The sequence below is a fragment of the Lygodium microphyllum genome, chromosome 7 (genome assembly GCF_053477565.2).
Source record: "Lygodium microphyllum isolate KBCC chromosome 7, Lygodium_microphyllum_v1.1.10, whole genome shotgun sequence".
NCBI lineage: Eukaryota > Viridiplantae > Streptophyta > Polypodiopsida > Schizaeales > Lygodiaceae > Lygodium > Lygodium microphyllum.
The window spans coordinates 137,166,040-137,193,255 of record NC_141141.1 but is presented as its reverse complement, the minus strand read 5'-3'; the positions used below and the strand labels follow the sequence as shown (position 1 = coordinate 137,193,255).

The following is a 27,216-nucleotide window of genomic DNA, read 5'->3' as shown; positions in this document are numbered from 1 at the left end:
TCAACATGACTTTAGCATCCTAAACTTTGTAATTCTCTTGACTCTTAATGAACTCTTCACACCCCTATGGTATTGAATAACAATAGGGTTAGTAGGACAGGAAGGGAACTATTTGGATAAGGATGCAATTAATTATGTAGATATTAAATTTGCTAATTCTAATGAAGATTCTTAGCTTGCAAAATGATCCCCCCCCAACTCAAATATCATGATGAATATATATATATGGATCTTCATCAACAAAAACCAAAATGGATACATATTGCAAATGAATAGAACATGGCATATAATGAGAATGAGACCAAATGAGAGAACTAGAATGATTATTGATGCGTTGAAGCCTCTCATATAGGAAAAGATCTTAATTGATCCAATAAAGAGCCAAAATAACTACTTAGATTTCACTAAAACAAAACCATGCATTACCAAATTAGTCCATCTAACTAGGCTCCCCTTTTCTACGACATTAAAGAATGTTCTCATGCTACTAGCAAGGACTAAAGTAGTTTCCAACACACATAAAGATAAAGAGCAATGACTATGTGTGAGTATATGTGATCCAATTGATTTACATTTGATGTACCACAATGTATATGAGAGCTACAAAGCATAAAGCAAAGATGATTGTAAGTGCTACCAATCATGACATTGACTTAGTAACAACATCTCTATATCATACCATGCAATAGGCTTTCATCCTCTAGTTTAGGACCCAATATTGTGCTATATTGGGCAACAATTGTTATGAGTTATGTTGGTAGTCATATGTATAAGAAGAAAAATTAATAGGCAAGTTAGACAATGCGAATCATAAATAGTACAATTCATGTTTTGCCCATCTTGTAAGGTAGTAGCACACTCAAGCTAGTTTTGTTACATTCTACCTTGGTATACTTAGGTCAATGTGCAAGTTGGGTATTGTATACTTAGCTAGTTATGGTACAGGGTTGGCTATAGTACACTCTTGCTCATCACTATGGATCTAGATCACTATGCTTCAATGTGCATCCAAACACAATACACAACCCCATTGACAAGAAAGAGATAGTTTGGCTCTCGGTTACACTGAGTGTTAAAGTTCCTTTCGATAAAGTATTGTAAAACGATCAACTCGAGAGGAGCTGATACAAATGTAAAAAATATCTCCATGCCAGTAAGATTCGAGAAGCCAGCATGCAAGCTCCGTGTACCTCGGCTCTCCTGCCACTCTCTCGGGAAGGTCTCATTCACAGGCAGCCATGGTAAGCAAGCTCCTCTCAATTCTCTCTTACATTTGATAACTGTTTGCGGAGCGGCGAGGGGGCGCATTTGAATCTTGTCATGTTGATGTATTGCTAAGCATCAATGGTTGATTGAAACCAAGGTCCATTGGACTACTATTTGGCCATTTGGGGGGCCTATCCTTGTGACAGAAATGCGTCTTCTCTACATTATCTTGTCAGAATATCTCTATTGCAGTGCCGCATTGGATTTCTAACTTGCAAAGCATTAATGTCTGATACATGCCACATTGAATGTCTGACTCGACACTCTGAAAAATGTCTGGCTATTGCTTTGATGGCTTCTGACTTGCAGAGATATAACCTCTGTTACATGCCACATTGAATTTCTGACTTAAGACTGTCAAACTATAAGGCATTTCGGGCATGACTCCATTTTACCATGTGGGTAAAGGGGCTGTTTTCCTTTTTTTGTGTTTTTTCTTGTAGTGTAGGTGTAGTTGGGGGCATGGGACTGCCGGCCCCAGCCCCGGGCACCAGCCTCCTGCCCCAACCACACGGAGGTAGGTATGTGGTCCCTCCCTCACAGAAGCTCATAATGTTGTCGTAATTCACAATGTGGAAATTCTGGTGGGTATCTGTCGAAAACTTCTTGTGCTTCAGACTGGCAAAGAAATAACCTCTATTCGATGCCATGTTCAACTTGTGACCTGAAATTGCGAAAATAACTGATACCTGCTCGATGAGGAACAGCTAAAGAAGCTCTGAGTGGTCCATCCATGAAATAAATATATACTCAAATTATACCTGTAAGGCAGGGTCGAGAAAATGGTCAAAGAGACAGAGATACTGGCTGAATTACTCATCAAGTAGACTACAAAGTCTGCAAAATAAGAGGAACTTCCCACTGAACTCCATGAGCTCTGTCATAGTGAAATACAAGCTCATGATGTTCAATTTCATCACTCTTGGATTAGATGACACAGATAGCTTGTTATTATTGATATGTCCATTCAGAGCTAAGTTCCTGAAAGCTTGTTCTGAAATTGCTTCTTCTTAACAAACATATTTAATTTTGTGACAGACTGGTTGACATATTAGCACACTCCTTTCCTTTAAATGGCAAACGTCACACACACATCACAGAGTGTTATGATATAGCTTGCAATTGGGACATTTGTGCCCCTATTTATCTGTCAGACTGCTTGGTCTATTCTGGTTTTGCTGAGTATGTGCAAAGCTGTGTAGTTTTTGCTCAACCAAGTGATTAGTTCATGCTGTATGTCTGGTGCTCATGGCAATAGATCTGATTGTGGTGAATAAGAATTTCTGCACTCTATATTTTGACAATTTATCTCACTAATTCATCAATCTTTTTGTGGATTGCTTTGGTTTCTTTTAATGGTTGGCATGATGCCTTACACTCATTAAACTTAGTTGTACACTTGCGATTTTGTTTCATGAAGCTGAACGTGAGAGATTCTTAATTTCTGATCTGAGATGAGCCAAAGATGCAAAATTGCTTAACAACAGGGGAATTTTCAGGTTACAAATTCTCATCATGAAGCTGTTCACATTAAGTGGATACTGTTCGCATTCTCGTGGTGTAAGGGCTACCAGCACATGTATCTCCACATTGCCTCCTGATATAGAAACCTTGGATGCAACTGCTCCTGATACAGCAGATAAATCCAGGCTGAAATTCAAGCACTATCCTTTGCGGAGACGTAACTCAAGGAAAAGAGGTCAATTTTGAACACTCTCTTTCTTTATTGACTTTGATCTTCTAAGCTAGTTCAGTCACACAACGTCCTAAAGCAGGCGGGGCGAGGAAAAGCAGAGGTTGGATCCTTGGCACTGATTTAGTGGATGATAGTGTGCCTTTGGTGTTGAGTGCAAATGCATTTGCTTTAGCAAAGCTGGTGAGGCAAACAACCAGTAGAGATGCAGTTCGGCATGTATTGGATCACAGCTCTCCCACACATGACACATGGGATGACATCATCAATGTGATTGTGCAACTAAAACGCGAGCATGATTGGAACCACACAATTCAGGTGCCTTGGAACTTTCTTACCAATATTTTTGTTGGTTGTTCTCCAAGTTATGATTGTTATTTTGTAAAGTGGAATGCCTTTGATCAATAATTGTATCCCTTTTGTATATAAACATAACTTGGTTTCTTTGTCCCCTCTTATAGTTTTAAAAAACAATTCAAGAGGAGACTAACTTGAAGTATTTGTGAACAGGTTATGTATTCATCTAAATCAATAAACTTAATGAAAACCGATTAAAAACCTTTGTTGTGTTGCCACTCTAGGTAGAAAGGGTTTTATGTTGGCTGTAGGTACAGGTCACATCAAGCCAGATACCATCCCTTTTCACAGCACATTAATGCAGTGGAGAAGTTCAAGCTATGGGTTGATTAGGATTCTACAGTAGAGCACTTTCAAAGATCTTAAGAGTTGCCATTACACATGTGGAGCTGTTCCTAGCTCTGCTTGTACAATTTCATGTGGAATTGATGGCTTACTTTTTGGATCAGATGGGAGGTATCATTATGTGTGGTTGCTTTGCCAGCTGCAAGTCATCACACTATGGCATTAATAATAGCAAGGCTCGTAGGTCCAGGAGATGTCTCCTAAATGCTGTAGCCTGTGATATCTTCCATATCTTATAGGACCTCGTAAAGCACATGCCCTCTGTATCCACCTTCATTCGTGGGCTCTGATGTATCAAAGAGTTGGGCCTTCTGGCTTGACTGTGGGAATTGAAGTCTCTTGTAAGAAGTATCCCTCATGATAGAAAACCCCATAATGTCTTTGTAGAGAAGGATTTATAGCAATTATCTTTGGTGGTAGTGTGAATGGAGGTGGCATTGTCTACAGTCTATGGAGATACACAAGGGTTTGCAGAGAAAACACAGAGTGTAGGAACATGAGGAACACAATGAACTCAGACAAAACAGAAATGGAGAGTGGAGGGCTTTCCAACAGCGAGTGGGAGAATGCCATCCTGTGAAATTGATCCTGAGTGGAGCAAACCACCGATGCTTCATGCAAGAGGAGGAGAGGATGCCAAACGGTTGTGAGGATAGTAGGATACAAGTTACTTGATGCATGGTGAGTGGCTGCACCTAGTTCTATTGGGAAGCAGAGCGAGCTATTTGTCGTCCCATTGTGTATCCAATAGTCATCTAGGAACTGTTTTAGCTTCCCAAATAGCAACCCTCTCATTGGCCACTACATCATAAGCAATGCTTCAGCCTGATCAATGGGCTGAAAATCAGGCTGCTGTTTAGCTTGTGTTTGTTGCTAATTTTGTTGCTGTATAGAATTACAACTCTATTGTTGTGCAGTCTTCGCTGTAGGTTTGGCTATCTTCTCTCTTTGTCCACCTTATATCCTCTATCTTCTCTTCCTATCCCTCCACATGGCTCCTCCGTGCACTGCTAGTGATGATGATTAAGTTACATGGCCTTGACTATTTAACTTGGAGTGATGTTATGAAAGCTTGGTTTGTGTAGAAGCGGTTATGATACATTGTTGTTTGTTGAGCTATTCCATGTCTTTAGTGTCCTTTTCTAGTAGAAGATTTTGATGAGGACAATCATGAGGAAGCTGTGCTTACATGGGATACAAATGATGTGTGTGCCTATTTTGCTTTTCTTCGATGTATTTCTAAAGAAGTTCTATCGGCAGTAACCTCTTGCAGGACATCTCTAGAAGTATGGCGAAGCTTCAGATGTTGTATGAGGCATCTTACACCATGTGTGCAATGATGCTTTATGGACAGCTCCAGTAGATGAAGTTCAAGCCTAAGAATACTGTTAAGTCATTTTTGCTCCATGTTACACAGGTATAGGACCAGCTTAGACACATGTAGTTCTCTTCTAGAGACACATCTTGTGGGGATAGTACTCTACAAGCTTCCCCCTCGGAGTTTGATGGAGTGGCCAATGCTTTGAGGGTGTAGACGTCCTCCACATTTGTGAGTTTTACCTATATGTTCTCCATGTTACTTGAGCATGAGGTATCTTTGCATTTATAGGGAAGGTTTTTGTCTCATTATATAGGTTTTGGCAAGGTTCTTGCAACTTCAGAGAGGGATGATAGGAAGCAAAAGTTGAAGGCCCAATGTTATCACTGTGGTAAGAAGAAGAAGGCCTAGTCTATAAAGAGTTTGGCTTCGAGGAAGAAGAAGAAGGAGGAGAAGAAGAAGAAGCAGGATTTGGACTCTTTTCCTGAGTCATTCTCTTCCTTAGACTTTGATTTAGATCGTTTGACTAAGGCGAAGGGAGGAATCCTTATCTTCTAATCAAGGGAAGGGCTTGGTAGCCCCTCCTTTTGTTTTTTGGGATAGGCATCTGTCAGAGTGCAGCGATGCGGAAGCGTGGGACCAAGACTGAGAGAGAGTGAACACAGAGAGAAGAAAGAGAGAGGAGACAATGAAACACAAAAAATTTGCAGTGTAGAATGCTGTATAGGAGTGCAGAACTATACACAGGTGCAGAGAGAATATCCGTATACGTCTTCGCCTTGAGAACCTCGATCTCCGTCAGCCCGGGTGCTATCTGTGACTAGTAGGCTGTCTCTGTTAGATGCAAGTGAATAGAGTGTGCTGGAGGACTGCTATAATAGCAAAAAAATACCATGAAAAATAGCCAAAATTAGGCCTTTAATGTAGCCGGCTGTATGAAAATTGTCCGTCTGCTGCTGTGCACCTGCCACATGGCAACCGGTCCGGCGATAGCTAATGTGGCTTCTGCGCTGCGATTGCTGACGTGGCACTGACTGTACTGCTCTGCAACACTGCTGTCCAGGGAATGATATCTCTAACACCCTCTCTCAGATCTTGGATAGGTTAAAAGACTGAAGGATTAGGCATGTTTCCGAAGAAGAGCCTGGGGAAGTGCCTTCGTGAACAAATCTGCAAGATTATCCTCCGTCTTGCAGTACTTCACATCAATGGTCCCATCCAAAAGCTTCTCCCGAATGAAGTGATAGTGGATCTCAATGTGCTTCGTTTGGGCCATGGAAGACAGGATTTCGTGCCAAGGCAATGCCACTCTCATTGTCGCATCGTAGAAGAGTAGTACGAGTTTGGAGGCAGCCAAGCTCCTCCAACAATCTCCGAAGACACACAACCTCACATTTGGTGGAAGATGTGGCTCGATACTCCGCCTTAGTAGAAGAAAGGGCTACCGTGGGCTGTTTCTTGCTACTCCATGAGATAACACCGGAACCCAAAGTAAAACAATAGCTTGTAGTGGACCGCCGGTGGTCCACATTGCCAGCCCAATCTGAGTTGCTCCAACCTGCAAGAACAAGATTTGAAGCATATGTATCTACAGGATAGGAAATCCGTAAGTTAGAGGTTCCCTTCAAATATCGAAGAATCCTTAGGGCAGCTTGCCAATGCACCTGTTTGGGTTCACTCATGAACCCCGCCAAAAGACCCACAGCAAAACAAAGATTAACATGAGTGTTGAGTAGCCAAATCAAGGAGCCAATCAGCTGACAGTAGCGGGAAGCATCCATTAAGGGAGAAGCTGAGTGTGAACTGGCCTTCCAGTTCGGATCCATAGGAGTAGAAATAGACCGACAAGTCTCCATCTCAAAAGTCACCAAGAGCTTCTGAATGTATCTCTGTTGAGAGATGAAATCCCCCTCCGAGACTGATAAATCTCGTGACCCAAGAAGAAATGAAGGAGTCCCAAATCCGTTGTCTCGAACGTCTAATGTAAAGCTGTCTTGGTCTCTTGGACCTTCTATGCATGGTTACCTGTAAGTATCGAATCATCAACATACAACACAAACAACACATAACCAGCCTTGGAAGTGCACACATAAAGCTGCGGATCGGCCTTGGAGCGCCGATATCCCAACTTTGATTAAAGAAACGAGTTAATCTTCTCATTCCATGCAAGCGGAGCTTGCTTGAGGCCATATAAGGCCGTCTTCAACCTATAAACTTTCCCATCTAAGGATCCAAAGCCAGGAGGCTTGTCAGACGGCTCTGAGAAGACCATAAAAGCCAGAGGAAAAGCAGTCCGAAAAAATGAGTACGAGCGATCTTTTCACCTCCCAGCCTTGCCTAGTTTATTACTGGCCAGACCCATCGTGATCCAATTGCCAGCCGTCAAACCTTGGTGAGTCCTACTATTCTTGGACTCTCTTTGGTTCTAGGCTCCCCTAAACCCCATTCGGACGTCCAAGAGCCCGGACGGTCATCCTTGTGCATGTTCCCCTTGATTTACCTTAATGTCACATTAATGTTTGTGACCTTAATGTCACATTAAATGTCACATTAATGTCACATTTCCTTCCCCTTAAGAATCGGTTTCGTCCTCGAAAACGATACTTGGAAGGTCTAATTGTAAATTGGGAAACCTTTTCTTTAAAGTACTTACTCGCTCCCATGTTGAGCTTTCTTCTGAACAATCTTTCCACTTAACCAAACATTCTTGATAAATAGTATTCCTTGTTCGTCTATTACGAACATTTAATATTCTTTCTGGTTCATGTGGATTAGATTGGTCATTTAATAGCTCCTCAATATCATCATTTAAGATTAGATTATCCAAATCACCCAGCTTCTTCCTTAATTTACTTACATGAAAAACTGGATGTATTTTACTACCAGTAGGTAGTTGGAGCTTGTAAGCCAATTCTCCCATCTTTTTAAGTATTATGTAAGGACCACAATACCTTGGTGAAAGCTTTGGACATTGTCCCTTTTTCATAGTTTTAGTTTGTTCAGGCACCTTAAGATAGACCAATTCTCCTTCTTCAAAGGAGACGTCTCTTCGGTGAGGATCTGCATATGCTCTAGCTCGATTTTGAGCCTTTTTAATATTTTCTTGAGCAAATTTTAACATACTATTCATATCCTTCAAAAAGTCTTTGGCTGCCTGAACCTTTTCCTTATGCAATCCTACTGCAAAAGGAGCTTTGGGTTGAAACCCATACATTAACATAAATGGACTATATCCAGTGGAAGAGTGCTTGGCACTATTATATGCAAACTCTGCTATCGGTAGATACTCTTCCCAATTAGTTTGCTTTTTACTTACATATGCCCTAAGCATATCTTCAAGAATTTGGTTAACCCTTTCAGTTTGCCCATCTGTTTGCGGGTGATCCGCCGTACTCATGCTAAGTTTAGTATCCAATTTCCTAAATACCGCACGCCAAAATTGGCTATCAAATTTTCTATCCCGATCAGAAACTATATTTGCCGGAAGGCCATACAATCGGTATATGTTCTCTAGGAACAATCTAGCCAATTCTGGTGTTTTAACATCAATTGAAGTTGGAATGAACCTAGCCATTTTGGTTAACCTATCCACAATCACCCACACAGAGTCGTGCCCCCTCTGTGTTCTTAGTAGAGCAACAATAAAATCCATGGAGGTACTCTCCCATTTTCTCGAAGGAATCTCTAGTGGATGGAGAAGTCCTCCCATTTTCAATCTTTCAGCTTTATTAACCTGGCATTTATTATTTGACCACATAGTCAAGGACGTCCTTATTCATTCCAGGCCAATAGAACTGCTTTTTAATAAGACTATAAGTCTTATTAGCTCCTGGATGTCCCGCGCTAGGGGTATCATGACACTTAAAGAGTATCTGGCGCCTTATTTCTATATCTTTCGGGACACATACCCTACCCTTGTAGAGTAAATAACCATTATGAATGGTAAAATTCTTCCACTTGAATCCAGTTTGAGCAACCCCTGATGCTTCATTTCCTTGTTGAACATCCTCAGATATTCCTTCCTCAGTAGAAGCACTTTCATTTGGATCCCCATTTTTTATTGCTTCCCATATGTTGGAATATGCCGGATCAATCTGGCATTTCCCTTTTAAAGATTCAAGCAAGTTGGAAGTGAATTGAGTAAAACTCAATTCATTAATGATGGACATTCTGCTGAGTGCATCAGCTACTATATTATACTTTCCTTTTCTATATCTTATCTCATAGTCGAACTCTTGGAGGAGTTCGGCCCATCTGGCTTTATACCCGTGTAAATCCGGTTGATCATTAAGCCACTTAATGCTTTCATGATCCGATAAAATCAAAAGTTTGGCACCGTACAGATAGTGCCTCCATTTCTTCATTGCATGTACTATTGCATATAGCTTCCTTTCATAAACATAATAATTCTGTTTTGCATGGTCTAATTTCTTGCTTTCAAAAGCAACTGGTCGACTTTCTTGTAATAAGACCGCGCCTATCTCCTTATCACTGGCATCAGCTTCAATCACAAATGGTTTATTGGGATCCACTATTAATAATACTGGAGCTGTAGCAATAGCTACCTTAAGTTTTTGAAAACTTTCCCCGAATTGAAGCTCTTTCCTTTTCCTTTAAGTTGGTCTGTCATTGGAATAGCTATTTTGGCATAATCTCGAATGAATCTACAATAAAATCCAGATAAACCTAGGAAGATCTGCAGCTCTTCCAGGTCCTTGGAGATGGCCATTCAATAATTGCCCTTACTTTTTTTGGATCCATGTTGATTCCCTCTTTCGAGATAATATGCCCCAAATATTTGACCTCTTGTGCAAAGAATTCACATTTAGTTTTCTTCGCATAAAGGGAATGTGTTCTTAACAGTTGGAATACTAATTGTAAGTGTTCCAAATGTTCTTCTCTTGATTTACTAAAGATCAAGATATCATCCAAGAAGACTACTACAAAATGTCCTAGATAGGGCCGTAAAACACTATTCATCAGCTTCATAAAGGTAGTTGGTGCATTAGTGAGGCCAAAAGGCATCACTAAAAAATCATAATGCCCGTATCTAGTACGAAATGCTGTCTTGGGAACATCTTGTGCCTTAATTCTTACTTGGTGATAACTTGATCTTAAATCTATCTTTGTGAAGAATTTTGCCCCTTGTAATTGATCAAAAAGATCTTTCATTCTGGGCATAGGAAATTTATTCTTCACCGTTATTTTATTAAATGCTCTATAGTCAACACAAAGTCGCATAGAACCATCTTTTTTCTTTACTAATAAAATTGGTGAAGCCCAAGGTGAATTATTGGGTTGTATAAACCCTTTATCAAGGTAATCCTTAATTTGTCTTTCAACTTCTTGATGTTGTGTTTCACTTAACCTATACGGTGGTTTAGAAATAGGGTGTGTATCCTTATTTGTGTCAATTGGGTGATTTATATCACCCCTATCTGGTGGAAGGCCACTTGGTAAATCAGAAGGAAACACATCTTTAAAATCATCTAACAAATTACTTAATTCATTATTTATATTCAACTCACAAACATAAGAAAATTGTTGCTTCATATTATAGAAAGTGAAAGTGTTCTATACAGGAAGAGACCATAACATATATACCTCACAAACTTCCTTCTTTATCAACTTCTGAACTTCAGTAGAACACAGCAAAGGATTATCAGATACTTCATGTTCACCTTGAATGACAAAAGTCTTACCATCCCTTTCAAATTCCAGTGTATTATGATGGTAACTACGTTTTAAGGATGGTTCCAATCCCCATAGCCACTCCCTCCCTTGAGCAATATCAGCTCTTTCCATGTTCATAATTTGGAAATCAAGTTTATCTTTATATCCTTGAATCTCAATTTCCAAATTGGATACCATTGTATCCCATATTTTATTGTCTTGACCTTGCATCATACGAACAACATATTGATGCCCACTCTTTTGTTGGGGAAGTTTCAATTTTTTGACAAGTGCATAGTTTATAAAATTATGTGTAGCACAGTCATCAATCATGACTCTAACTCTCTTTCCAGCTATCAATCCATGTACTCTAACTAAATCATGTGGCCCAAAAGTAGGCTGCCACATAGAAGTTGACATACAACACTTGTGTTGTACATCCATGTGCAAGACCTCTAAAGATTTATACCTTTCATGCCCCTTTAATTCTAAGGTCTGCACTACATGGATTTGTTTTTCTTTTCCCTTGCCCTTGTCCTTATCATTTCCTTTGTCTTCCCCCTTTTTCTTTTGAGGGCAATTCCAAGCAGCATGGTTAGGGGATAGGCAGTTGAAACACAACTTTTCTTTTTTAGCCTTATCAAAGTCATCAGGACTTAACTTTGGCCTCACATATTGTTTCTTTTCAAAAGGTTGTTTTTTACCCTTAAAAAATGGCATTTTCCTTTTAAATTTGCTCGTAAATTTTGAGGCTTCTAGTTCCTTAGACTTGGGCTCCGTATCAGTAAGACTAGTGAGTGTACTTGGACGCATACTATCTTCATTGATCAATGCAAATTTAATTGCCTCTTCCAGCGTCTTAGGTGAACTCCTTTTTACTTCCTTTTTACAGGCTTTATCTAGTCCCCTAATGAATCCTCTTGTTTTTTGAAATTCATCTATTCCTTCCAATTTGAGGATTATCTCACGATGTTCCTCCACATATGTCAGCAGGGGTCTTCCCTTTTGTCTGACATAATCCCAATCTTCCCGATTTCTTTCCATTTCATTTTCAGGAAGGAATTCTTTCAAAAAGACGGATTCAAATTGAGCCCAAGTTTCAGGTATTTTATTTTCCTCCTTTAAAGTTCGCCACCACTTATATGCTTTGGGCCCCAAAGTTAAACTAGCCTCCAGTGCTTGGAGATGTGGTGGAGTATTTTTAAGTTTATGTAAATCTTCCCATTTTTGGAGGAAATTAAAGATTGTATCTTTATTTCTATCTTTTTCCTCCCCATGAAACTGAGGGGGTTTCATATCCTTTAGAACTGGATTATCCCTAAACTTATGGTGGGGTTCCTTAGGATCTCGCATAGTCACATCTAAATCTTTCGATGAAGATGGGACATCCGAGGTTTCTATCTTATTTTTATCTCTTTCTAATAATAAAGTTAATTGAGATTTTATTTCAGTGAGTGTTTGAGTTAAAAATTCCATTTGAACCCCCTGAGCCTGTACATGAGCAGTAAGATCATCAAATTGTTCTCGTGTAGCAAAAAATTCTTCCCACTGTTCTTCTTGCATCTCTGATTCATGGGGATCTACCATAGGGTGGTCCCCAGAACTAGAACCTTCCATTACTCTCTCTTTCCCTTTTTTTGCCATTAATACACTGGAATTGGAAAGCAAAGATAAGAAATTTGCATACAAAGTAAAGTACTTCCCTGATTATAATGGCAAGTAACTGTTGCTGGTTTCGTAAATAAACCCGAAGAGTAAGGAACAAATTTTGCCTTCTCGGACTAGAACAGTGAAGCAGTTATGCTGAAAATGAAGTTTTCTGACTTCAGTCGTATATCATCTGACGTTTTTCCGTCCGTCCCATGACGTTTTTCTGTCCGTCCCACAGCAGTCACCTTGCGCACAGAAATCATCTCACTTTTCTGGCGCCTTTTTTTTAATGTTTCGCCTCAGTTGACCACCGTTGGATCACGTTTCGCCTCACGCTTTTCCTCTGCCCGCAATGTGTCACACTTACATGACGTGGCATGTCTCACGCCTTTCACTTTCCTTCACAGCCTGTCACGCTTTCACGGTTCACGGCCCGTCACGCTTTCACGGCATCCCTTTTCGGCCAGAACTAACCTATGACGGGTGACGCACAACCTTAATCGACTGGCAACTTGGCGAATGACAGACAACTTGGCGAATGACAAGTCATGCCCGAGTAACCATAGGCTCTGATACCAATGTCAGACGGCTCTGAAAAGACCATAAAAGCCAGAGGAAAAGCAGTCCGAAGAAATGAGCACGAGCGATCTTTTCACCTCCTAGCCTTGCCTAGTTTATTGTTGGCCAGACCCATCGTGATCCGATTGCGAGCCGTCAAACCTTGGTGAGTTCTACTATTCTTGGACTCTCTTTGGTTCTAGGCTCCCCTAAACCCCGTTCGGGCGCCCAAGAGCCCGGACGGTCATCCTCGTGCATGTTCTCCTTGATTTACCTTAATGTCACATTAAATGTCACTTTAATGTCACATTAATGTCTGTGACCTTAATGTCACATTAAATGTTACTTTAATGTCACACTAATGTCACAAGGCTGCTCTATATAGATCCCCTCTTGCAAGTCATCATTGAGAAAGGCTGACTTCACATCCAACTGATAGACAAGCCATCTCCTATGGCCAGCCAAGGCAAGAACAACTCGAATAGTTGCCATACGAGCAGTGGAGGCAAAAGTATCATGGAAGTCAATGCCTGGGGGCTGAGCAAAACCTTTAGCAACAAGGCGGGCCTTGTGCTTGTCCAAAGAACCATCGCTAAGGTACTTGGTCTTGAAGATCCACTTGACACGAATCACCTTCTTGTGAGAGGGATGAGGCACAAGGGACCAAGTGCCATTCCTCTCAATAACCTTCAACTTGGCTTCCATAGCTTTCTGCCAATGGTCAAACTACAAAGTCTCCTTCACTGAAGTGGGCTCTCGATCCTGCATAACACGGGTCATCAAACAACAGTTAGAGCAAACAAGCTTTGTAGAATGTGCCTAATTCCTTCGTGACCTCTGCGGTCCATCTTGCGGTTCCCACTCCTCAGGGACCCCCTCAATCTGTGAATCGCAGAGTGTGTCACGGGTCTAACAAGGAGGAGGCCTGTCTGCTGAAGACTCCGGTAAATCCATCGGCGGAAGCTCCACTGGGATGGCTGGTGGAAGGGAAGATTGGAAATCAAAAGAAGAATCTCCATCAAGAGGCTTTGGCTCCAAAGGAATTCTTGGGAGCCCAACTCTCCCATGGATCTCCAAGGACAGGGTGCTCCTCACCCCCCTTTGCGACTAGAACTTCCACGAACCGCACATCTCAGTTCGTGTAGACATTTTGCTTGACGGGATCAAACAAACGATAACCTTGGGACTAGGAGCTGTAGCCAACAAAAACCTGTCGTAGGGAAGCCGCCTCAAACTTGTCATGCTGTATCTTTGGGATGTGCACATAGGCATCACACCCAAAGATCCTGAAATAAGAGACATCAGGCTTAGTCCCAAAGTAAGCCTCAAAAGGTGTCATCTTGTCAACGGCCGAAGTGGGAGATTGATTGAGGATGTGAACTATTGTAGCCACAGCCTCGGCCCATAGAAATTGAGGTGTTTGTTTGGTGCTCCATCATGGTGCGTGCCATCTCGATCACACTTTGGTTCTTCCGCTCCAAAATGCCATTTTCTTAAGGAGTGTTGGTGTTAGCAAAGTCTTGGTGAATGCCCCTAGGGCCTTTCTGCACAAAAATGAGCAAACTCATTAGACACAAATTCACCACCCTTGTTTGAGTGCAAGGTCTTCAGTCTCCGGCCAGATCGGTTCTCCTCAAAGAGAAGCTAATCCTTGAAGTGGGAGAAAGCCTCCAACTTCATCGTCAAGAAATTGGTCCATGTCATCTTGCTGTAGTAATCTACGATCAACATGAAGTACAAGCTCCCCTTAAGGGACTCTGTTCTCATTGGGCCACAAAGATCCGTAGATACAAGCTCCATGGGTGAAGTAGACCGCTGCGAAGCTTTGTTGGAATCGCATCCCGATGCGGTTTTCCACGAATGCAAGAGATATATGGATGGTGGCTCACCACTATGTCCGGACAAACTATTTTGGGCAGAGGCTGTTATGACAGCCATATACTTGATTAATCAGTCACTAAACAGGTCTTTGGGGAGGGGAGTCCCTCAAGAAGAGTGGTCAGGCAAGCCACCTTCGTATGCTCACTTGAGAGTGTTTGGCTGTTGCGAGGCATTTGTGCACATTCGCAAGGAAGAACGCAGAAAACTTGAGCCAAAGTCCTGTAAATGTATTTTCTTAGGATATAGTGATGAAGGTGAGATGGGGTATCGATTATGAGATCCGGAGAAAAGAAAAGCAATTCAAATAGACTTTATGGCTTTTATGTGTGGTGAGAGAGCTTGGTATTTCAAAGGATCCCATCCTCCACTGTGATAGTCGTGCTATCTTGCTAGCACAGAATCCTACCTTTCACACAAAGACAAAGCACATACAAGTGAAGTATCACTTTATTAGGGATGTACTTGATAGCAAGGGCATTGAGTTTGTCAAGGTACATACAAATGATAACCCTATAGACCTTCTCGCGAAGGGTCTTCCAGTCGAGTGGTTTGCTCATTGTCACCAGATGATGGGGGTTGGATAGTATATGTGTCTTTTAGCTTTGTACATACATAGACTTAGCTGATTCTTTTCTCTACCTTTAGGCACATTGTCTTTAGGTTGGAGGTTGTTGGGAATAAAGGCTCACTGTGCCTTTTACAGTGTTCAGGTGTGAACGCACCCTTGCAGTCTTGTTCTTTATATATTATCAAAACCTACAAAGTGGTATACTCATCTTTGTACCGAACATCCATTGTGTCGTGCTTACACTCCTCTCTACTGCTCTCTACTCTCTGTGCAATATCAGACACACTCACCCTCAACTCATAGAGTCTAGATCCGTTAGGCTCTTAACAACCCATCCCTCACCATCTCCTCTAGTGGCACTCTTAGACGGCTTTCTTGCATATAATAAGGTGGCTAATGGAAAATAGCACATTGCCATATGGACGTCCTTTGATTTCCCTATCTAGGCCCTACGGTCCAGAATTCATACTTCCTTGTCCAGCCACCTAGGCTGCATGTTCTAGCTCCACTTTGCATGTACTATAATACAGAAACTCCTGCTGCCTACAATACCCCTTCTGCCTAACCCTGATTTGTACTACCTCATCCATTGTACGATGTTGTTGAAGCGGTTATCTCACAGCAAGTCCTTGTCTATAATATATATATATATATATATATATATATATAAGATGCTATAAAAGAGCTGCTGTTAGACAAGGACTTGCTGTGAGAATCTAGGCATTATGAAAGTAATCCAAGGTAATATATGATGTGGTCCATTGGCTGTCCTCTATATGTAGACTGTATCTCATATACCTCATCCATTGTACAATGTTGTTGAAGTGGTTATCTCACAGAAAGTCCTTGTCTAACAGCATCTTAACACACACACACACACACACACACACACACACACACACACACACACTGGTACAGAAAATTTAGAAATGTCTATTCTGCTGAGGATTTGGGTTTTGTGCATTGGAGTTAACTACCTGATTATAACATTTTGCTGATCATAAGTAAGTCGGGTTTCCAATATTTTATTAGTATACTCCAGTCTATGGAATAAGATCGTTATACATGTGTATTGTGATTCTGAAGGCAGCCATTTCTTGCAGATGTGTGAGTGGATACTTCAAACCCCAAAGTTCCGTCCAGATATACTGTGCTACAATCTTCTCATGGATGCTTATGGAAGAAGTTGCCAAGTTTTAGAAACAGAGAGAGTCTTCCAGCTAATGAGAAGCTCAGGGTGTCTTGCCAATGAAGATACCTTCAATGTTTTGATAAGGGCATATGGAACTGCTGGATTGATTGACAAGGCAGAGGCAACTTTCTATCTTATGCAAAGATTTGGTTATGTTCCTGGTATTATTGCTTTTTGGATACCTTGCAGGGTTGACCTTAATGTAGCTGGTTCTTTACTTTGGCATTGCATGAACAGATTGTGCACTTTGTGCTTGAGTTACCAGCAGTTCTTTTGTATATCTTAAGTGCTTCATGTGCAGATGCATGGATGGTTCTCGGCACACTGTCTCCTGACTGCCCCAGCTTTCATTTTGGCATTGCACAAACAGATTGTGCACTTGCACCTGAGTTACCAGAGGTTCTTTTGTATCTATAAGTGCTTCATGTGCAGATGCATGGATGGTTTGGCACAGTCTCCTTGCTGCCCCAGTTTTCATGTGCAAAATTTTGAACATTCTGTAGAGGCTGTTGATAACATTGTAGTTGTTATTACAAGTGTGGAGGTTGTTTATTATCTTGATATGTTGGTCATTGGACTTTTGAAACCTCAAGTGTCCTGAGAATGAAGCTTGCTGTGTTCCAACTTCAAAACTAGGAGAGCATCTGAACATCATTGTCTTTAGAGGAAGAGACTTACCGGAGGCAGCCATCTCAGGTCCAGTTAGCTTTGTCACAGCAATTTTTGAAGATTCACAGCTTGTCTGATTTCCTGGGGAAGTCCATCATCTGCACTGTTCTCCAAGCTTATGTTCTAAGCTGAATTCACATGCTCTTGTCAAGGGTTCAGGCTGTGGTGTGTGCTTGGGAGGCCCAAGCATTTGAAAGTGAAAGTCTGTGTATACCTATTGAAATTGAGAATGGAACTTCAGAGGTTCTGCAATTTATTTCTGATATCAATAGAACACCAAGTGTTGAATTCTGCTTACACAAGCTTATCCTTTCCAGTAAAGCAAGACATAAAGACTTCTTGAGTCCACTCCTACTGTGGATATGATCATGTTCGGAACATAAGCATTTCTACATGACATTACACAGATCACATAAGTCTGGTTGATGATTTTGCCTGTTTGCAGTAGTCAGCTTTTGTTGTGTACATTGTTCAATGGTTATGACACACTAGAGTTTTTGTTTGCTGTATGTATAGCGTCAAATGAGATCTGTTAAATGAATCGGGATATTCAGAGCAGACATTTGTATAAACATGCATTGTTCAACTTTTCAGGGATTGCCACTTACAATGTTCTTCTTGAAGTTCTGGGGAAAGCTGGAAGAATTGAGAAGGCAGAGGAAGCATTTCAAAGGTTGGCCAAGTCCAACCTGAAGCTCAGTGCAAACAGCTTCACTCAAATGATTAACATTTATGGAAAGGTACATTGTACTCGAGCAAAGCAATGATCTCTTTGCATAGACCTATTGATTTAAGCAGCAGTTCTTTGAGGTTTTTAGATCAGATTTAAAAACGTTTCACCTGACGTGGTTTATGCTGCAAAGCTTCTAGACAAATATGTTGGCTGCTTTAACTGTTTGCCAGCATGTTGTCAAACTGTAAGTTGGCAGCTATAACCAAAGTTAGACATATGAAGTTGAACAATTAAGAGTGTGAATTAGGATTTATAAGATGGTAGTAGTCAACTCTTTATTGCCCTATTTTATGAAGGCCTCATCCTTGAAGGAACATAGGTGTTCAAGTTGCTAATAAGCACTTATAGTGGAAAATTTAGGAAGTTACTGCATTTGAAGTCTTTTGTAGCTTTCCTCTTGAAATAAAGATTAGTGCTTGGGATGCAATCTTTGTTCCAAACTTTATGGTTTAAGCAATGCTTGCTATTCATAATCACAATAGCTCTAGATGCTCGTCTGGAGTTACTAATGAGCGTGATGAAACATTAGTGGAGTTCAATTGGATCATGTTGGAGTTGGTTGGATTGACAAGGAGGATAGATGGGAAAGCACATATAGACATTTGTTAGCACCAACAACAGCTCCAGTTGACAAGCATACTTTGGCAATTGTGAAATGAGAACCAAGAAATAATTAGATGCTTAAATTGCTAAACATACACATTACACTCACTATTTAGCAGCTATTAGCTTCCAGTAAGAGTTGAGAGTTACTTCCACCTCCATAGTTGCACAAGTGCTTGTATGAATTCTTGCATTCATCCTAACTATAGATGGCTGTAATGAAGAGAAATAGGCTGCAAACCTATGCCAAAAAAGTAGAAATTGAAGGGTAGAAATGGAAGCTAACAAACTGAAGCAAATTGGCTGCTGGATCGGACATGGAAACTCAACTATGTAGAATCTTGGGTCCCTTGGCCTAAACAATAGAACTACAATCTAAAACCAATTTTTTCAAAAACTCAAAAAAAGACAAAATTAAATGATCTCAAAATGTGTGCTGGAGTTCCCGAAACATTTTTGTCTCAACACTTTGAATTTGGGCCACTGAAATGCTGTTTGGGGAGACTATATCAATGACAAGGTGGTGTGACTAGTTGGCTGTTGACAGCAACAGCTATATCTGGTGCAGGAGGCACCCATAATTATGTAAATTTCACAAACAACAAGAGCCCTAGGTGGCTTCTATGACATGTAGGAGCAAGAGATCATAAGCATTTGTTGCAAGAGACAATCTGCTCTATCTAAGTCTTTTAAAGAGCTAAAGAGAGAGGTGCATATGAACAGTTAAAAGTGCACAAAGAAAATGTAGAATTTGTAGCCCGCAGCATGGTCCAAAAGTGGTATGAGGAGGAGAAAAGAAGCAAGGCAATGGTTTCAAGCAACTATGCAGGAAGAGCAAGGAAATGGTGTTGAGTTGCAGTTATGCTAAGGGAAACTAAGACTAAATTTTGTGCAAATAGAGATGAAGCTACAATGCATATCCTTATCACCCATAGCATGGAGGGAGTTTCTTGGTAAGCTAAAAAAAGATGTTTTACACATTAAATCTTCATTAGCTCATTAAGACAGCCCCATAACTCAAATTGTACCAAAGTTTCATTGTTCCATAAGCAAACACCCAAACTTTGGGAGGATCCACATATGTAAATAGGAGGCTGCCCAGGTACTCTCCTCATCCCTTGTTTTGTAGGTTACCTCAGTTTTTCCCAGCTACTCTCCTCATATGTAAATAGGTGGCTGCCTAGCTATGTTGAGAAACCCTTCACCCACAGTTCGCATTTTTGCTTTTTGCGTTTAGGGTTTGCAGCTCTAAAAAGGGGCACCACCCTAGACTAACTGTGCCTATTTATAGGCCACTCTCTCATTCATTCCTCACGGCTGATTCTTTCAGTCCGTCACCTCTTCTCTCTAGTCTCTCCACTACCCTCGCACCCCTTTAGGAGGACATTGCGGTTTGTGGTTTGTGGCTGTCTTCATCATCTTCCTTGTGCTACGGTACCCTTGTTTCCTTGTATCACATTCACTCCAAGATGCAAATCTCATCTTTCCATTCATCAAAGTTTCTTCTTTTTTCTCTTCTCTTCTCAGTGTTTGCCAAGTTCACTACGCGTTTCTCCCCGCAAACCCTATTGTCTCGTTGATATGTCATCTTTTGACATGGTATCAGAGCTAGATTTGCTCAAACAGTGGCAAAGATTCTCCACTCGAGCGAAGGCAAAGATTGGTGGCGGGTTCGGCATTCACTTCTCTTTTTCTTTTGTTGCATCAATACTCTAATTGGCGGCTGCTCCCTCCTGCGTTTGTTGTTTTTCAGCTTGTGTTTAGGGTTGCTGCTGCCGCCTCCACCTCCCCTTTGCTGCGTTTTACTGCGGTGTTCTACTGCGGCGTTTTACTACCAAGTTCTACTGCTGCGTTTTATTATGTCATTTTATTGCGGCGTTTTACTATTGCATTTTATTGCCGCGTTTTACTGCGGCATTTTATTGTTGGCGGCTCAGCCAGCTTGCTGGCGGCTATTCTCTACAACCTGACAGCTCCACCATACTGTTGTTGCAACCTCTTACTGCTGGTAGCATCCTCCTCCCTCTAGTAGCTCACTTCCAGCCCTTCCACTGCCCTCCTAGCCCTTGAGGCGGACATTGCAATTCATGGTTTGTGGCTGACCTCTTTCTTCTTCAGTAAGACATACTGGTACCCATGGCTTTTTTACCAACAGATGGCCAAACTACTGGGTGCTCCTATTGTGGCATCACTAGACACACCACCAATGCTTGCCGACTTTGACCTTTGCTTCCCACCCCCTGGAGCATATGTATCTCTCTCCCACTTGGCACTTCCTGTGCCACCTCTCCTTTTTGGGCCACAGAGATTGCTCTACATTGGCTATCGGAGTACTATGCTCAAGGCAATAAGCCGCAACTGACGCGCACTAAGTCCTTTCGAGCACACGAAGGCTTAAGACCTTACAAGGCACTCCACAATCCACTCTCCTAAGAGCCCATGATTGTTCCCCACCCTTGGCTCATCTCGAGCCTCCTTCTTCCCCACTCTCTTCCACTCAGGTTCGAGAGGCTACTTATGGGTGCTTTCCAGCTTCTTCTTCCAAGCCCCTGATACCTTCTTTGGCACGATTGGCGGCACTTCCTTTGTCAGTGGTTGGATTCCCTTTCTCTCTCAGACTGGGGTTTAGAGGGGGATTTTCTTGCTTTGCTCTCAGAGGGGGCTTGCAGTTCTTCTTCGGCTTCAAAGGGGGCTTCAACTTCTACTCCTTTTGATTCAGAGAGGGACCCTGTGTGCCATGAAGTTGTTCACCTACCGCCACCTTTCACTTTCGAGGAGTGGCTCTCCTTTGAGCAGTCATTTCCTCTACTCATACCTACAATCTAGAGGATCTACCTAGATCGGGGCCCTTGGGTCTTCAGCAGTGACTTGGTGGCTAGGCCTTCGTATTCCTTCCAGCATGGAGTCACAAAGCTAGTGGCTTCTATAGCGAGGTTCAGTTTCGGATTCTACAACTCATCTAGTCTCGTGACTATCTTCAAAGGTCTCCTTTCAGGTGGTATTCTTAGATTACAAGGTGGATCTTCTTCGTCCCTTGGTTAGCATGAAGCCAACTCGCGAGATTGAGTACAAGCATGTCCTTATGGTTCTTGGCACCACACAAAGTCTAACATTCCTCCTTTGCATTGCATGTTTTTATCATCGTTGTACCAGGGCGCTTGGGCAAGTGAACAATTTCCCCACGAGGGACACTGTCCAAGTGGCACCTGTTGCATGAGCATTCTTTAGCATGTAGCATTGCATCTCCACCTTACTCTTCTCTTGTTCCCCTTTTTGGGTGTGAGAGGGGATGCTGAGAAACCCTTCACCCGCAGTTTTAGGCCATCACTAGGCACCAAAGATGTACCATTTTGCACCTTGGTGCTTCGTTGCTAGGAATGCCACCCGTGGACTATTCATCTTCTGCATATACGCAAGTGCATTACTCTCTTTTCTTTGGTCTTGTCGTGTGAAGAATCCTCCTTTTGCACTTTTTTCCACCCTCCCCAATTGCTCAAACACATGAACTCTTATGTTGATGAGTCGTGTTTTTCTTTGAAGGACTTAAGGAGTGGATAGCAATCACCTAGCCACTTAAACCCTATCCCACCCTCCCTAATTGATCCTAAACATGGACCACGTTTTGTGTTGATGTTCAATCTCCCTCTTTGAAGGAAAAAGGGAGTGGTATAAGTCCAAACCTCACAAAGACCCTTTTGGCATTACTTATCTAAAAAGAACATGTTTTGTACATTTTGCCACAAACCTGGCCATGTAGATGACAATTGTCGCTTAAAGGCCAAGGGTATTAGAGTCACACTCAAAATCACCCCATCCACAACTAAAGGTATGTCATACACACCAAAGCTGACTCCATTCCAATTCCCAAACCAACCTCAATCCCTTTTGGTAGTGGTAGTGCCACTCCAAGGCGGTTGAGAGGGGGTCTTTCCTTGGGAGGTAGTGCAGTTTTTCCACCCCCTAGTACTTGTGTTCATCAGTGGCTTGCCAGTAGTACGGTGGATGTTGGATCTCCCCCTCAATTAATGCCTTATGGCATCTTTGATTGGTTCCGACATTACCTCCCACAAGGCTAGTCTCTCAAAAGTCCTAGGTCATCCTCAAGAGCCTTAGGTTAGTTAGACTCTCTTTCCTTTAGACCTAGCCGTACTTTTACGTTAGGCCTTTTGTTGCACACCTAGTCACCTATCTTTCATTCACTTCCATTGCATCTAATAGTCACTTGGCTTTATTTTCCATTTCGCACAACATGCGAGGTATCTCAATATGAAACATCTGGTATGCAAGTCTCTTTTTTTATCCTTTCATGCTGGGTTATGTATTTTAGTTCAAGACTAACATTGTAGGTATTCTATTGGTCCTTATTGGGCTAAAGGTTGTTTTTTTGCTCCATTAGCATGGAGACAAAAATAACATCTTCTCACTTGAGATTAGGTATCCTTTTCCCTTATCTTGGCATCCATATTTGTTTTCTTTTAGTTGAGATGTTTATCATTAGTTTATTTCTTTTTTATGTTAGGTGGGTTGCTACTTTAGTAGTTGTGCCTACTAATACTCGATCAACATTTGAGCCATCTTTGGAGTTTCATTATGGGCACATCGTGATTGCCTTGGTGGTTGACTCTTCCCTCTTTCATCTAGTTGGGGAGTGTTTGGTCTTCCTTCTTCATTTGTTTCAATGGTGGACTGCTATCTTGGCTCTTCTTGACTAGCATTAGAGCCCTCTTTTGATGTTGCAATTCAAACTTGTCTACACCACTTGATTAGCATAGGAGCCCTTGAGATGGAGTACGGGCATGTTCCATGTACCTAGATGATTGATTCTCCTTTGGCTATTCAAGCTAAGGGGTGTCAAGTCTATCTTCATCATTAGCTTCATCCTTCATCATGGCTCTCGGCACCTCATGAAGATTGACATTAGGTTCCTCTTCCTCCTTTAGCATAGACATCCATGGTTGAGTGGGGATTCCTACCCTTCACTTGGTATCTACTGGCTTCAGCTTCGACATTGGCCTTCCTTCCTTGTTGTACTTACCCTTTGCATTGCATAATCATCATCCTTGTAAATGGACTCTTGGGCAAGCGAACAATTTTCCCAGGAGGGACACTTTCCAAGTGGCACTTGCTGCATGCACATTCTCATCATGTACCATTTATCTATGCATCTCATTGTGTAGAGCACCCCTAAGTGGATCCTAGGCTGTTTCCACATGTGGTTTTCTTACCACTAGACTTTCCTACTTTTTCACCCCTTTATTTTGTTACCAATACCCTTGATACTAATTGGGAAAGTCTTCTGTTTTGTGATGTTAGATTTGGCCATCCCTTAAATTTCCCCCATGTCCACAGTTACTCAAAAGAAAGAAAGAAAAGCTCGAAGTGGTTCCATCGCCTTTGTAGGTTTTGGTAGGTCACTAGGCAATTGATGAGCATCATTTGTCCGATGCCCTTACTACTTTGAGGTGGCACACTTTAGGATATTAGGGGTTGAGCTATGCTTATAGTCCCTTTCTCGTTCCAGTTTTGGGCATGAGAGGGGGTGTTAAGCTATAACAGATATATTACACATTAAATCTTCATTAGCCTGTAAAAGAAAATTTACCAAATTTTTTGTGTCCCATGAACAAACACCCAAACTTTGGGATGATCCACATCTATAAATAGGAGGCTGCCTAGCCACCCTTCTCATCCCTTGTTTTGTAGGTTACCATAGTTCTTCCTAGCCTCCAACCATCATGCCTCTCATTCAACATGTTGCCATGGTCATCTCCATCTATGCCCCTTCGGACTGGCGACTCCTACCGGCTACATTTTGCCGTAGCTTGCTAATGCCATCGTCTACAGTAGGTCGTTTTTGCGTTTGCAGCACCTTTCTTCATCACCTTCTACTCCGATTTGTTGTTAAAGCACTTAGGATCTATCTCCGGTGGACGACATAGTGACACCTCCCTTAGCTTGCTCCCATGAGAGCCACCGGTTGTTGGGCAGCTGTCCCATTGAGCATCTTATACACTCTTTTCTTCACTTACAACATTCATTCATTCACTTCAAAGTTCTTCTTATTTGTGTTTTTGCATTTTGCGTTTGTGATTGAGTTCTTTGTGTTTGAGTCATGGTTATACACACAGTGTTTTCTTTTGCAAACTGCAAACCCTAGCATATCTCCACATTTCCTAGGTCAAGGGAGCTAGGCACATTTGGGACTTGTAGTAGACTGTAGTCCTATACCTTCTAGGATTGATGCAAGGATCCAAGTATGCCTGCCCAAATGGGAGAAGGGGGTTTGACACATGATATCTTGGCTTTGGAGGTGTGGATTGTTGAGGATTACAAAGTTCGCCAAGCAAAGGTTTTTGAGATCTCATGACAACAGTCAGTACCAATTATAGATGGAGGCATCTCTATCATTTGATGATGGAGGGTCATAGAAAGGGTTAGGTTTAGTGGGTTTGAAGCCCTCTTGCTTAGATCTACTCACATTAGTGCAGTGATTCTCTAGCAAAAATTGGTATGCAGTGTTGAGCAAAGTTGAACGAAGCCAAAAATGTTAATTGCCAAATTTATTTAGCTCTAAAACAACCCCAAAACAGCCAAAAATAAATCATCTAGGAGTTCTTATTGGGTAGTTATACAGTTGCCTAATTGTACATAAGGAAAGGTAGGGAGGAGCCATTCATAGTGCTTTTACTGCATTGAGCATTGTATCTATTCATTCGTCATTCTTCTATGTTCATTGTCTCTTGAGTTACCTAACCCTACTAAGTTCTATTATTAGTGTGTGCTTTGTTGTATGATTGTGTTTGTATTTTGTGTTTGAGTATTTCTTTACATGTCAGCCAAAACTCAAAGAAGCCGCTCATGGATTAGGGCTTAGGCTCTTTTGAACCTATGAAATGATTTTTAATCTCTTGGTATACATCATATGTCCAGTCGAATCAGTAAATCCTCGAAGGACATAACCACTTTGATAATGTATCATTGATGGATAGATATCCCATATCTAGTTTGGATTGTACTATGTTGGGAGCACTCCTTACATCATGGAACTCCTTATTTTACGAAAAGAAATGGACGACTTGTTTTACAATGGAGAGAGAGCGTGCATAGGCAAAGCAATAAAGATGCGAAAAGGATGTGCATGTTTTTGTGTGCATGGAGCGAGTCATGCCTTATACATAACTGAAAGTGTCTCAGCAACCGTGTGTTTTGTATAGGCGGGCTGCTACAAGAAAGCAGAAAATATCTTTTATCAGATGCAAACTGCAAAATGCTTGCCAAATATATGTACATACACGGTTCTCATCCAAGCATATGCCAAAGCAGGACTTTGTGCAAAGGCAGAGGAAGTTTTTGAAGCGTTGCAGGTAGCAGGGTGCGATCCAGATGTGTATGTGTATAATGGACTTTTGGAAGCTTACAGGTGAAACTTTTCTTCCAGGTGCTCGTCATGATTTCGTATGCAGCTTCCCTGTGTAATTAACATTTTCTTGAATTTGTGCAGCCAAGCAGGCTTTCCCCTAGCAGCTGCTGAAGTTTTTTGTGTGATGCAGCAATTGAACTGTGATCCTGATAGAGCATCTTTTGACATAATGATAAATGCAGTTGGACGTGCAGGACTTTACCAAGGTATGCTCTTTGGTACATCCTGGTTGCAGGCATAGGGGACTCAGACGTTGGCATTCAATGATGTGCTGAGTGAGCTAATACCATGGTTCTGCTTTTCCTATTTGGTTGTCAGATGCTAAGAAGTACTTCAGAGCAATGCAAGCAGCTGGTTTTCGCCCCAGTCTGAGATCTTACATGCTCTTATTGGCAGCATATGCAAAAGCTGGATGTGTCTCAGATGCAGAGAATCTTGTTATTGAGATGCAGGAATGTGGTGTGCCACTCGACACTTTTGTTCTGAATAGTCTCTTGAGTGCTTATGGCCATGCTGGCAAATATACTCAGATGGAGGACCTATTCCAGAGTATGGAGGAGGGGCTGTGTGGGGTGGACATCACAACATACAATACGTTGATGGGAAGCTACTCCAAAGCAGGTTATTTGGACAGAGTGGAGGAACTTTTCGCCATGGTGCTAGAAAAAGGTTTGCAGCCTGATGTTTGGACATGGACTTCAAGAATCGGTGCCTTTGCCAGAAAAGGGCGAAGCAAACAGTGCCTGTGTCTGTACAAACAAATGGTAGAGAGTGGATGTCGTCCTGATGCGACCGCTGAAAGAGTGCTTCTCTCCTCGTTTAAGCGGCTGGAAGATGTAGAAACAGCATTGAAGGTGTTGGATGGTGGTTGATGTGCTTCTGTGGTCCATTCTGTATTGGCGGCTTTCTGTGCCATACTCCTTGTAATCTCAGGTCCGCTGTGTATGTTGGAGGCTGATACTTGAGTATGATATTGAGCTTACATCATAGATCTTTGAGATAATCCGAACTCCATTATGCAAACATCCTTTTCTTACAAGCATATTACAAAGAAGTGTCCTCTAGAGATACAATAATGGAATAGAACATGAAATAGGATTCTCTCAGTTCCTCTAGATGAAAATGCCAACTCTAGTGCATAGATACCAATCCATATTTAGGGTAAGGAGATGCCAACCTTGCTATGTATTGAACAATTGTTTTCATGAAAAAATTGCACCTAAAACCATTAGAGATTTCTACATTGTTAAACCACAAATATTGCCATTTGTGCATTGGTAAATTATTTTC

The 27,216-nt window shown here is 41.6% G+C and overlaps 1 protein-coding gene across 1 annotated transcript; it reads left to right on the top strand.

The window, feature by feature from the left end:
• Positions 1-957: 957 nt before the first annotated feature.
• LOC148034010 (uncharacterized) lies at positions 958-27,216 on the top strand. The gene is made up of 8 exons (XM_087682026.1): positions 958-1,241; positions 2,766-2,965; positions 3,042-3,277; positions 16,413-16,662; positions 17,765-17,910; positions 25,721-25,926; positions 26,008-26,132; positions 26,245-27,216. Exons 1-8 carry the CDS (start codon positions 1,174-1,176, stop codon positions 26,796-26,798), a joined length of 1,785 nt encoding a protein of 594 aa, XP_087538152.1. The 5' UTR covers positions 958-1,173; the 3' UTR covers positions 26,799-27,216.

What these genes read in the sequence shown, in the direction of transcription:
- LOC148034010 (XM_087682026.1), top strand. Translation starts at nt 1,174, where the DNA reads ATGCAAGCTCCGTGTACCTCGGCTCTCCTGCCACTCTCTCGGGAAGGT. An exon ending in CTCATTCACAGGCAGCCATG is followed by an intron (nt 1,242 to 2,765) that starts GTAAGCAAGCTC and finishes GGGAATTTTCAG; the next exon opens with GTTACAAATTCTCATCATGA. An exon ending in GGACTTTTGGAAGCTTACAG is followed by an intron (nt 25,927 to 26,007) that starts GTGAAACTTTTC and finishes GAATTTGTGCAG; the next exon opens with CCAAGCAGGCTTTCCCCTAG.